The 12,373-nt window shown below is 35.4% G+C and overlaps 1 protein-coding gene across 1 annotated transcript; it reads right to left on the reverse strand.

The window, feature by feature from the left end:
• Positions 1–1,460: 1,460 nt before the first annotated feature.
• On the reverse strand, positions 1,461–10,443 carry LOC145909159 (uncharacterized). Its single transcript, XM_082996479.1, has 25 exons — positions 10,308–10,443; positions 10,206–10,240; positions 9,280–9,299; positions 9,079–9,139; positions 8,635–8,672; positions 8,390–8,487; positions 8,090–8,215; positions 7,901–8,011; positions 7,506–7,592; positions 7,216–7,302; positions 6,941–6,972; positions 6,802–6,868; positions 6,696–6,741; positions 6,583–6,618; positions 6,466–6,514; positions 5,486–5,639; positions 5,258–5,359; positions 4,867–5,007; positions 4,569–4,709; positions 4,358–4,459; positions 3,824–4,003; positions 3,071–3,175; positions 2,823–2,913; positions 2,669–2,717; positions 1,461–2,325 (listed from the first exon to the last, which is right to left on the reverse strand). The coding sequence occupies exons 1-25, from the start codon at positions 10,327–10,329 to the stop codon at positions 2,128–2,130; spliced, it is 2,178 nt and encodes a 725-aa protein (XP_082852605.1). The 5' UTR covers positions 10,330–10,443; the 3' UTR covers positions 1,461–2,127.
• Between the last annotated feature and the right edge of the window lie 1,930 nt (positions 10,444–12,373).

The raw sequence follows: 12,373 nt of genomic DNA on the forward strand, positions 1-12,373 counted from the left end.
AGGCGTACTACTTGTTTGTGTATTACATTTTCGACTGTGATTTGCGGCTGAAGTTCAGTTTTAACTTTTTCGAACATTGTTTAATAAAAGTTACGTCGACATTGGGTTCAAAGATATGAAAATAAAATTAGGCCTAATACCATTGCAGCCATAAGAAACAAACGTTGTAGATAACTACATAAACTTGAACCAGTAGCAATTTAGGCCTATAATAAATACAATATTTCTGCAGTCAGGCTAGGCCTATTTTGCATGGACTTTTGTAGACTCATGTCCCGACAATTATTTTCATTTTCTGCAAACCAGGGCGCTGTCTTTTGATCGTTACCGCGACGTGGTGTTTATTCACCATGTTGTCCCCACACTATTGCACGAACATTGCGCAATATCCGGACCAACATTGCGACATGATGAAACACAGGCCAACGTCAGAATCTCTGTTCACACAGAATAGCCCAGCAGAGCGTAGCACGCATAATTTGACAGCAGGAACGATAGCCTATGTGAGTTTTATTTGGCGCAATAAAATATTCAAACCCTAATGTTTCGAAATGAAATTGTTGTTTTTTGTCATATCATTGTGTTTTGACATATAACGCTACGTATAGGCTAAAATACGAGATTTAACTGACTTACGCCCAAAAAACAAAAATCCGCATTTGATAAAATAGCAACGTTTCTTAAAAAAAAGTACATTTAAATAGCTTTTTCTCCGTTTCAAAATAGCACAAATCGAAGTATAAGAACGTTTTGGCGACCATGTCTGTTGGTAAAAAGATTTACGGAAGGATAATCTTTGTTAAGTATATCTTCATTCTTCAGCTTTTCATTAGATTGTTCGTGAACCCACTAAACAGAAAATGTTTGTTTTTTGTGTACTGTTTTTTTTTAAATTTAATTGGTTAATTGCGCGTGATCCGTCCTCATTTGTTCATAACATTTCTATGCACTTTTTTCTTGTTTGTTCATGAAAGCGAAAAGTGGACAGGGTGGTCACTGGTCAGTTGTTTCGGTATTGGTTAAAAAAGTGCGAATAAAAGGCAGCAAAGCTCGTCGTTGACGTTCAACTATTTACACTACACAGAAGGTTAGTTTTTGGAATGCATTGTTTACTTTGTCATGTAGTCTGCGTATTGTGTATTGCCGCCGAAAGCTGTATGTTTGTTTCTGTTCCTATATTGTTTACCATTGTTAGGTAATTCGTTTTCACATTGTGAAGTTTTCAAAAACTGTTTTACTATATCAAATAATGTTTTTTTTCTATATATTTTTTTATCTGCTTACCAGATTCGAAAGTTTGTAATTGCGTGGAGGATTTCTTGGTTTTGCAACGTATGCTGCAATAGGTAGCGTTTAGGTTAGGCATAGAGTTCCTAGATGAACCTCACTTTAAAGTTTATGGTCCTTGACCCTTTAAGGCCTGAGCCTCCTTTCTTCTGGTTTCAAACTTCCAATTTGTATGTACAATTTTATTCTTACCAAGTGCTAACATAAAGACACAAGGCAGGCAATGTTAACTTGCAAAAGCGAACAATAGTTATAGAGGAAATGGCCGCACCAGCCAGACAAGCGAAGCAACGTTGTACAACATACATTGAAGGCAGAGCAAACTTGGGTTGACATGGTCAGACTTGGGCCCATGCCAGCAGAGACGATATACTGGAAATTACAAACAACACATGGCCAATTTAGCTTTAGTGACATAACAATATGACTTTTATGCATCGTTTAGTTTTGTTAATTATGAATTCGTTGTATATTCCTCCCCACCGAGTATTAGACGAACACAAAAATGAGTTACGTGGAGTTGCACGTGACAAAAATGTTTTTGGGAATTCATTGTCTGTAAAAGAACACATGAGAAAACAAGATCATACATTTTTTTTGTAAAGGTTTTGTAATTTTAACATTTTCTTTTGGGTTTACAAGATTTTTTGCTTTTTAGTTTTTTTTTAAATAAAGACGCACACAAACAATTTTCTTTCCATTATTGAAATTTTGCAAGGATGGTCAGGCCCACATAAAAAAAAGTATTTATTTTTTCCAGTTATTTATTTACTCCAAAGTACATTTATACATGATGTATAGAATTACCATTTATTCTTTTTTTTCCTAAACAGGATTCAATTAGCGATGACATTCATGGTTACAATTTCTGCAAACTGAGCCATTACACTCTGGACAAATGTATCCCCATAAGTTGACGTGGAATCGACGATTGCAGCAAAAGAAGGTAGGGCATCTGTGTCCTCTTAGTATCTCATTCTCGCACAACCCCAGGCCACATTGGACGCATCTCTCCAGATTGTAGTTAGGCAACAATTCCTGAATATATTGTTCGCATGCATATTAATTAGATGTTGTTGGTTTTCTAAAATCTCTACATGTAAGGTTCACAGGCTATGTATGATCAGAATATTACAGCTGTAATCCCCAAATATAAAGGGCCTGTGCAGTGGGGTGATCCTGCCTTGCTATGCGAAAGCATCTGTAATCTCTACATGTATATACATATGTACATCACATGTAAATTTTATTGTATTGATGTAATTATTGTGATCAAAAAGTTTTGCGAAGTGTTTAGAAATGAAGCCACAATGTATTGAGTATATTAAAGCTAAAAGAAAAACAATATATGAAGCAAAAAAGTTTCAGTTTGTTCACTTACCCCACATGCACAGTGTATCGGTGGAGAAAGATCCACAAAAGGTTGTACACTAAAAAACACATGAGTGTTACTATACCTTGTGTGGAAAAAAATGTCATGTACAAAAATTTAAAACATTATTTATGTCAAAAAATCTACTTTGAAATAGACATACCCAGGGGGTCTTTGGTGTAAACTGGTGCTCTCTTGTGGAACAACTTCAACTGTATCCAATGTTCCCCTGCCACCAAAAGGTCGTGCTTGTCCTGTGCAGTAAAAGTTACTCTCATTTTGTATCGAAACAGAGCGATTCTTTTTTATATGTAGTATTCGTTAGCTTGAAACAATTGTTTAACATTTGGTTAGTTTTTACTCTTATATTTGTCTTTTTGAGTAGTGTGTGAATATGTTTTATATAATTACCAAACTGTTCCAGTTGCTGGAACCCCCAGTCTTTTTTATTAACAGATGACACACAAATTGAACCGTAAAGTGGCTCATCTGGCCATTGATCCTCATTTTGAGTACCTGAAATAGGAGTTTGATTTAAATACAATAGGAAACCCAGTGCTACTGTTGTTGCTAGGCATTGTAGAACTGTACTTCCGGCACAAAAAGGTTTTCCTTGCATTTTTATGGTGTTGTGTGTACATGGTAAACTGCTGCTCCATAACTCTGAAGAAGTTTCACCCCATGACGGGTGAAATGTTGGTCACAATAAAATCTATGTAACTTTTGTGCCAGAAGGACAGTTATCTCAAACATTTAAAACCTGGTGAAAACCACATTTGAAAGAAACAAAGCACAGATAAGCCCTCACTTGAAAGTTCCAGTATAAATTTTTTATTCACATAATAGTATCAGCTTTTTAAAAAAAAATTCTATTGGAACTTTCAGGTGAGGGCGGACATATGGTGGTCATGTTGCACTGCTGCATAATCATAAGCCTTGTCAGACAATCATCATGTTTACATGCCACCACGATATCAAACTCTGCAGAAATAAGGTAGTATCGCCCCACTGAGATGCTTGGTAATAAATGCAATATTTAGGTAGAAAAAACAGTAGTTTTTCAATGTCATCAATATTAGTTCGAGCTTTAGTTTGTATATTTGTTGAAGTGCTGTAAAGGCCCTGTTCGTTACAATGACAATACCAGAATTTTCAGTCTCCTACCACATATGTGCTCTGCTACTGGTTCTAGATCTTCTATTTGATTTTGCTCCACAGGCGACATAATTTGTTGACGTTGATTTTGCTGCACTTCATCATACTGTAGGTCATTTCTTCCAACAGATGATGCAGCAATTGAACTGTCAAGTGGCTCATCTGTCGAATGATCCTCATTTTGAGTTCCTGAAATAGGAGTTTGAATCTAAATGCTTGCTTGCTTGCTGTTAAACGTACAAAAAAACTTTCAAAACCCAGTGCTACTGTTGTTTCTAGGCTTTGTAGAACTGTACTTCCGGCACAAAGAGTTTTACTTGCATTTCTATGGTGTTTTGTTAACATGGTAAACTGTTGCTCCATAACCCTGAAGAAGTTTCATCCGATGACCGGTGAAACGTTGGTCACAATAAAATCTATGTAACTTTTGTGCCAGAAGGACAGTTCTTTTAAACATTTAAAACCTGATAAAAAAACACATTCGAAAAACACAAAGCACATAGAAATATATTTACTAATGAAGCAATATAAATAATATCCTACCATCTGGTCCAAGTGGACTCTCGTTACATTGGTTCTCTTCCAATGGAAGGGTGTGCTGTTGATTATTTCCATCTGGCTCTGGGACATTGTTTTCATGGGCAACTAAGTGCCAAATATATTAATATAAACATTGTAATACCTTTAGCATTCTTATTCCAATTTTGTTAAAATCTTTTAGGATTAGCAATTATGTTGCAATTTTTTTCCGTACCAATGCTTTGCGATTGTTTTGCAGACTGTGGGAATTCTCCAATTTGGTTTTGCCCTGTAGTAGTTTGTTGACTGTTAGTTGGTGGATGCACATCCTGTTCTGAAACATTTGGTTGTGTTCCATTCTGTTGTTGCCCCTCGTCTGAAAGTGTCATTTTTTTAAAAAAAGAACTTGGCACTGTATCTTAGTGGTAATATATGTTTCATAAATTATGCTTAAAAAAAACTTCACAATTAATGTTTTCACAAAAAAAAATTTTTGTATTATTTGCATTTTATCTAAGGCATTTTTTTCGTACCACTGCCTTGCAATTGTTTTGCAGACTGTGGGAATTCTCTGCTTTGGTTTTGCTCCACAGTTGTTTGTTGGTGGTCAGTTGTCGGTTGCATGTTCAAATGTGGAACGTTTGTTTGGGTTCCATTCTGTTGTTGCCCCTCATCTGAAAGAATAAATTTTTTTTAAAAAACTTGGCACTGGATCTCAGCATGGACATATTGTGGCCCTGTTGCACTGGAACACAAGCACATGCCTTGCCTGACATGTTTACGCGCCACCACAGTATCAAACTATGCAGAAATAATGCATAGGGCCTACTCTCAGTTACTAAGACAGTATCACTCCTCTGGGTGGCTTAGTAATTAATGCAATTCTTGCTGGTGCCAAGTCATTTTTTAAATTGAGCAACCCACCAGTGACATTATGTATGTGCTCGCGGTGACCTTGTTCTGCCACTAAAGGTGGTTGAGGTTGTGGATTGATCTCTGGATCTGCAGCATCGTGCATACATACAACTAGAAACAACAGTAAATTTTCAATGTCATAAATATTAGTTCCAGCATTAAGGTAGCATATTTGTTGGAAGTGCTGTAAAGGCCCTTTTGGTAACAATGGCAATACCAAGATTGTCAGTCTCCTACCACTTCTGTGCTCTGCTACTGGTTCTTGATCTGCTCTTTGATTCTGCTCGACAGGCAACATAATTTGTTGTCGTTGATTTTGCTGCACTTCATCTTGCTGTTGGTCATTCTCATCTTGGTCCAAACCATCAGTTTCAAAAAGCTGTGGATGACTCTAAAACATTTTAAGATTTTAGTTTTGTGAAGTATATGTTGTTAATACTTGAATATGTTTTTGGTCAGTCGGCATACAACTTGTATGCTGGGTAAATATCTGTGTTGATAGGTATACAGTAAACCTTTGTTAATCAAGTTAGATTTGAACAACAAATACATACAACTTATGCAAAGTTCTGGTTTATCTGAAGGCACATGTTTCAGACTTCAATTTTTCTTGATCAGTGGTTCTTAAGTAACCCTTTACCAACACACCCTTTGCTGTCCTTTTATGCTCTCCCCTAGTTTAAGTAACTATGCCAAAATTACTGTATGTTGTAAATGGAAGAAAGTGTTTTTAAACATAGGGGTAGATTTTTGCACATTACCAGGTGTGCGGCGAAAAAAAATACAAAGGTCAGAAGGTCGTTTGCAAGCCAAATATAAGGTTACAGCGTGGCTGAAAAAACTGTACGTAACATGGTTTTCGTGACATACTCAACAGGCGTTTTTCTCTACACAAACGACAAAATCTTTTTTTTATCGTTCCTCACCTACATGATTTCGCTTGTGTTGCGTAATTGTAGGTGTGCAGCACCCCTGTACACTGTACCCCCGTACTCTATGCCAGTGTTTTTAATTGTTTCCACTCAGCTTTCTTAATTATTAATACAAGGTTCAATTTCAAGAAGTAGTAAACCAAAATATGACATAACAACTGGCTTGAATTGATATTGTTGAAAGATTGTGTTACTTAATAATTTAAATTTTCTTCCCAGTTCCCACTTATAGACTCATCTATCATTTTCTTCCCTGCCAGTTCTAAAACATGATGTTGAACGTACCTGGGCATCACTTGATGGGTACACAGAATCTTTCACAACGGCCACAGTCCTGAAAAATACCAAAAAAATTAATAAGATCCTAAAAATGATTCAGCAACAAAAAACATATATATTTACATTGAGGTCTGACTTGTAGAAAAAGATACCGGGAGGCTGCAAAAATAATGTTTGGATTGGAACTTACAAAACATTAATTTTGCTTTGCATAAAATAATAAAACAAAACCTTACTGTATCAGTTGTGTTGTTTGAATGTCAACAAAGTTTTCTGTTTCATCTAAACAAGAAACAAAAGCTAAAAACTTTGATCAACATACATTTTGACTGTCAAATTTACCTGACTTTGGAAGATTTTCTTCAAAAGGTACATAATTACTCAAAGGATACTTGACATCCAGAAACATCTGTGTGAATATGATCATGTATTTGTTTAAACATTGTCAAGTTTCTGGCATAGTGACAAAAAAAATTATTACCCGCAACTTTTCCTTTATGAGAGAGACATCACCTGTAATTCAACGTTATTGTAATTACGACATGTTGTTGCACTAGAACTACAACATTTTATCTGATAAACTTTGAATTTTGCGGAATATTTTGCTGACAAACCCTTTGACAAGTGCCATTGAACAGTATTTTATTTGTTGTTCTTGATCATCCAGAATCTTTGGTTTATTTGTAAAGCATATATTTAGATATTTAATGCAAACAATTATCCAAACAGAAGGTTAGCAATTGTGCAACTACTTACTTTTGGGGTTTGGTGGCATCTTTGGTGCAGTATCCATCCCAGTTTTGAGTTGATAGATGAGTGATGTTCTGTCGACAGTGCTTTCATCTAAGTATAAATTTTTGCTACCTAGTTAAGATACAAAAACAGGAATTTCAATGTCACCGAAGGTACTACTCATGTTGTTTAGATATTATAGCTGTTACTTGGACTTGTATTGGATATATAGTAATAATGCAAATTTTTGAACCAATTTTGTTAATATTATGTTGCTGTTGCTGCCTTAATATTATGTTGCTGTTGAAAGCTACCTTCAAGAAACGCTTTTGCCGGTGGTGGTTTGCCAATCTGTGTTATTCCACCTGATGAGTTTCCAGTGTCTTGGTTTTCTTCAGCAACTACAAAGGGTTCATGAGGGTTTATATTGTTTTTTAGTTTGCAATTTATATTATTTTGAAACAATATAGATTCCAGTTCTGCTGTGTTTTACTGGGTATCGGATGGTAGCCTTTTTGAAAGTAATGTAAACCTTCTCAATACTTTAAAACCTATATTTTAATATATGTACCACCTGGCAAGGTTTCCCTGTTACAGCTTTTTGTAGCGTTTGTAATAGATTATTTTGTAGTTTGTTTTGAATGGTTTACAGACTGTGTTATTTAAGATCAGATTTAACATTAGAGCAAATGTATCTTGCAGAAATAACCTGAAGAAACTTCTATTTTGTTTGTTTGTGCTGTAGCCTGATTACCATCTTCTGTTGGTAATTCAGTTGGACTGAACGGTTTATTCATTGTTTGATCCTCTAAAGACACCTCTGTAATAAAAATAGGAAAAAATGAAGACATTAAGTGTATGTTTACATAAGCTTTTAGAAATTCTAAAGGTAAAGTACCTGAAGGTGGCATGTTAGATGTTTCTTTGTCCACATTGCTGTGGTGTTGCATTGCATTTTTAGCAGCTGCAAACCCAATTTTTCTGACAGTTCCTACTCGCACTTCAGTGTCCTCAAATTGTACACCTGCATGGTAAAAGGTATGATTTGTACATGATTCCTACACACATAAAATTGGTGCATATATACATATATATATATGTATATATGTGTGTGTGTGTGTGTGTGTTAATCTACAGCCATTATATACAAACATTTGGTAAATTTTTAGTTAATTGAGCATGTCCAATAGCATATTACTTGTTGAAGGAACGTCCTTCACATTTTCACACTGTTTGGGGCTGGACGTTGTTACACTCATACAGTGTACATCGTGGTTCAATCCCCAGTGTAGGTTTCTGTTCAGATTAAAATTTTCATGTTTATATAGAACTAGCCTTGCCTATCTTGAATGAATAAGGACATGCAGCATCTGATCTATCTAGGTTTTAAGCTAACTTGACAATATGTGTAATGTAAAGTATACACAATCCATAAAAACTTACTTGCTTTGGTTGCTTTGCTTGAACTTGCTGTCATCAACCTTTAAGCACAATCACAATATATATATATAACAGAGAATGTTCAACTTAAGTGTGTATCCTAAAAACTACTAATGTAATTTTGTGTAATCGGGAGAATATTATGTTTTTATTATGCAGTATTTTGGCCTAACTTTCTACATAGTAATTTTATGTGTTTAATGTTTAAGTTAACTGACATTACATGCCTGAAGCAAGCACTACGGCAAAAACTCGCATTGAGTGTTCCATAATGTTACACAATTGCGCAAGCCAGGAAGCCACCGTTCATGTGACAATTTGCGCCAACACTGGTGTTCTGTTTTGCGATTCTCGACCACAATTAACCTTAGTTTACACATGAAAATCAGGTAATTCCCAAAAAAATTGGATCCCCCTTTAAAAAATCCTGGATATGCCTATACATACCTCGCAACTATATGGATCTTGTTGTTCACATGATGAAAATGGAGCTGTCCCAGAAGAGCTCCTATTATGTGGAAATAGAACTTTATGGATTAAAAAGAGCAAAGTTTTCAAAACCGTTTTCAATCAAAAAATTTAGAAAATGCAGTTTTGGGCTTCCAAATTAAAACAGGCACACATGCAAAGTTAAATTTACATTAGTACCTCACATCGCTGGCTGTATTCTGCAAAAAAAAATTACCATTGATTGAGATATTGAGATGTGTCCAAATTTTATACAATTTGACACATTACAAAACCAACAAAACATTACATTTACATGCAACCATCATTTTACAACAATAAAGCAAAAGCTTAGTGTTTTGTTTCTGATGCATCAAGATGTATATTAAGTTGTTCTATGTTACACTGGCCCATCATTTTGTTTTATATCTTATTTTTAGAAGTTGCTGTATTGTTTTTGTTGACACTTGATAAAAACAGCAAATTTACATTGGCAAAATATACTTTCATTTAATTATGTACAGTGGCCATGTTAATTGTAAGGTTTCTTATTTAAAAATGTTGAATTGATTGATCAAAAACATGAAATGTAAAATAATGTCCTTGATTGTGTTTTGTAGGTAGCTGTATGCAATGAAAAAGGCCATGAAAGTGTTTGTTATCAGCATGATGATTTCAACATGATGATTAACAGGTTTGTAAACTCAATATTAAGTGCAATTTCTGCACCATAACAGTGAAATCAATAAAGACCATGACAAGCTGTCTCCAGATAAGATAGTTTCATAGTTAACACCAAGAGACAATTGTTTTCAGGTGCAATTATGCAACAAGCAACGAGGTGAAACAACATTATTTTGTGACACCAAATAAAACCTGTACAAAGGCCTTCTTCTACTGTCCAAATTCCGCATACAATAATACTAAAAGTAAGTATTGCAAGATATACTATTGTCAACATTGTTATGTTTCATATGAGGCAAGAACATGCCATCATATGAATGGACCAGTCTCTTTATTTTCAGAATTACGAGCAAATCCGTAAACAGTGTTCCATTATTGTAGCTTTGTTTTTGCTAAAGATTAGGGCTGTTATGTCTGTAAAAGTTTTTATAAAACATACTTACGTCTTCATCATCATCTGAACAGCTGTTCAAACGCTCTAAATGGATGTAAATGCATATTACACATAAATAGTTTGTTTACTTAACAATGACCGAAGTTCTTACTTTTTTCTTTATTTCCTTCCATTTCTGTAAGACCAGTTTCACGAAAGCTTTTTTGCAGTAAATCTCCAAAAAATTATGATGAAAATAGTAATAAAATCTTGGATTATCCTACGAGTGTTGCCTTTTGCAACTTACTGTCAAAATACAAATTTTGAAGCTTTAGTAATGTTTATCATGTTTCTTTAATGTTGTTAAGGTAACCAAAGCCCACAGTATAAACGCTGGAGACCACAAGGAATCTCTATGCAGCCAGTAAGGATGGAAGTTTATGGCGTCTCACTCAACAAAAGGCCAATTCGTCTTTATAACAGGTATATACCAAACATTATTTTTGTGGTATCAGAAAGTTTTGTCAAAGAATAAATAAAAACACACTGCACAAATCGCATAATTGCATTGCCATTCCAAAACCATGTGTAAGTCCTAAAAAGAAACACCTGATGTAGGTATGGCGCAATCCCCTGGTCATGTGATTCAGTGGTTCATGGGTCAAATGCAGGTGGAAAAATTTTTTTTAAATTTTTATGGGATAAAAATTGACCACAAAGAGTAAGCCCAATTTTTTTATTTCAATACCCCCAGAAGTTCGAATCTTGCTCACAAACCTATCGTTTATCCCAAGTCATGTGATCGTGCGTCAGTGACGCTGCGTCACGATACTGATCTGATAAAACTCGATTTTTTTTCAATGTTAGGGGTGTTAAATCCAATCACAAGCAGAATACCTAACAATGTGAACGAAGGTTAAATATTCTCTCTGTCGTTTTTTATAATTGTAAGATCCACCATGGTATGTTGTCAGTGAACAAAGAGCACATGTTTTAAAAAAAAATCGTGTTGAAATCTAAAAAATATTTCCTAATGGACTCTGGGCGACGTTTGATAGATGCGATAGTATGAAAATGGCAGAAACTCCACCTGCGTTGATAGGGTGGCAATATAAAACGTGTTTCAACAGCAACGCAACCGAACACATGTTAGCGATATCAAGAAAAAAAAACTTGTTTGTGGGCATCGAAATGTAAATATGAATCAGGACGCATAAACACGTGCACATATAAATCTTCTTTACACATTTTCTTCCTTGTAATCGTATGTTTTTGTTCCTTTAAATCACAGATAGCCACGTCATTGTTCTATTTGATCAATGCATAGTTCAACGCCTTAGGAGCCGGAATTTCTTCCTTGTTTAAAGCATTTCGCGCGCAGCAATTCTTAGGATTATTTCGATGGTTTGGTCACACGGATTTTTTAGTGGGGTTAGGAGTAGATCTGGCAGCAGAAACTTGTTTAAATTGCCACACAACAAAACACAACCCCATAAAAGATAACGCCATAAGTACAACTGGTGTTATATCTTGCGTCATAAAATCAACGGCTTGAACGAGTGTTGGTGCAAGGACATCCAATGATCCGTTGTTTGGCGCGGGGGTCAGTCCAAGGAGGTATGACATCAAGGAGTAAACATGTATGGAGTCAAATCCATCAACTGTCAGGTTTTTCTGGAGGAAAACACATAGGGTTTGCAGACGATGTAGCGCTTGTTATTTGGAATCTATGGTCGCTACAATCGTTTGTAATATTTAGTAGAATGACTCATGGTTGCTTTAGGCAATATTTAAAGACATTTAATTCACTGAGGCACATCTCTGCAAAAAATTCCTTTATTTTTATCATAGGTCGATTGTAAACTTGATGCAAACAATTTGTTGCTCGTGGGTTCGAAACCCGGTGGGGTTTGAACAAATTGCGCAATCACAGGTGACTTCGTATTGCTTGCATGTTGCAGCCTTTGTTATTTAATCTCGTCTAACCAACCTTAAATGAGGGTCCGATACTGAAATAGATTCCGTACATGTCGGTTATATTATTGTCGTAACCGTGTTGACCCTTTTCGTCATGGAACCCTGGAAACATCTGAAACATAATGCGAAGAATGTTTTACGTTTTGTGCTAAAACGATTTCCCCAATTTTGTAGTTTTAATGAAAGCTGTTGTGATTCATATGGATGTTTCTGTTGTTATTGAAACGCTATATGGGAAAAGTCTGCAATGTCACTAAAAAT

This window comes from Ascidia mentula, chromosome 7 (genome assembly GCF_947561715.1).
Source record: "Ascidia mentula chromosome 7, kaAscMent1.1, whole genome shotgun sequence".
NCBI classification, from domain to species: domain Eukaryota; kingdom Metazoa; phylum Chordata; class Ascidiacea; order Phlebobranchia; family Ascidiidae; genus Ascidia; species Ascidia mentula.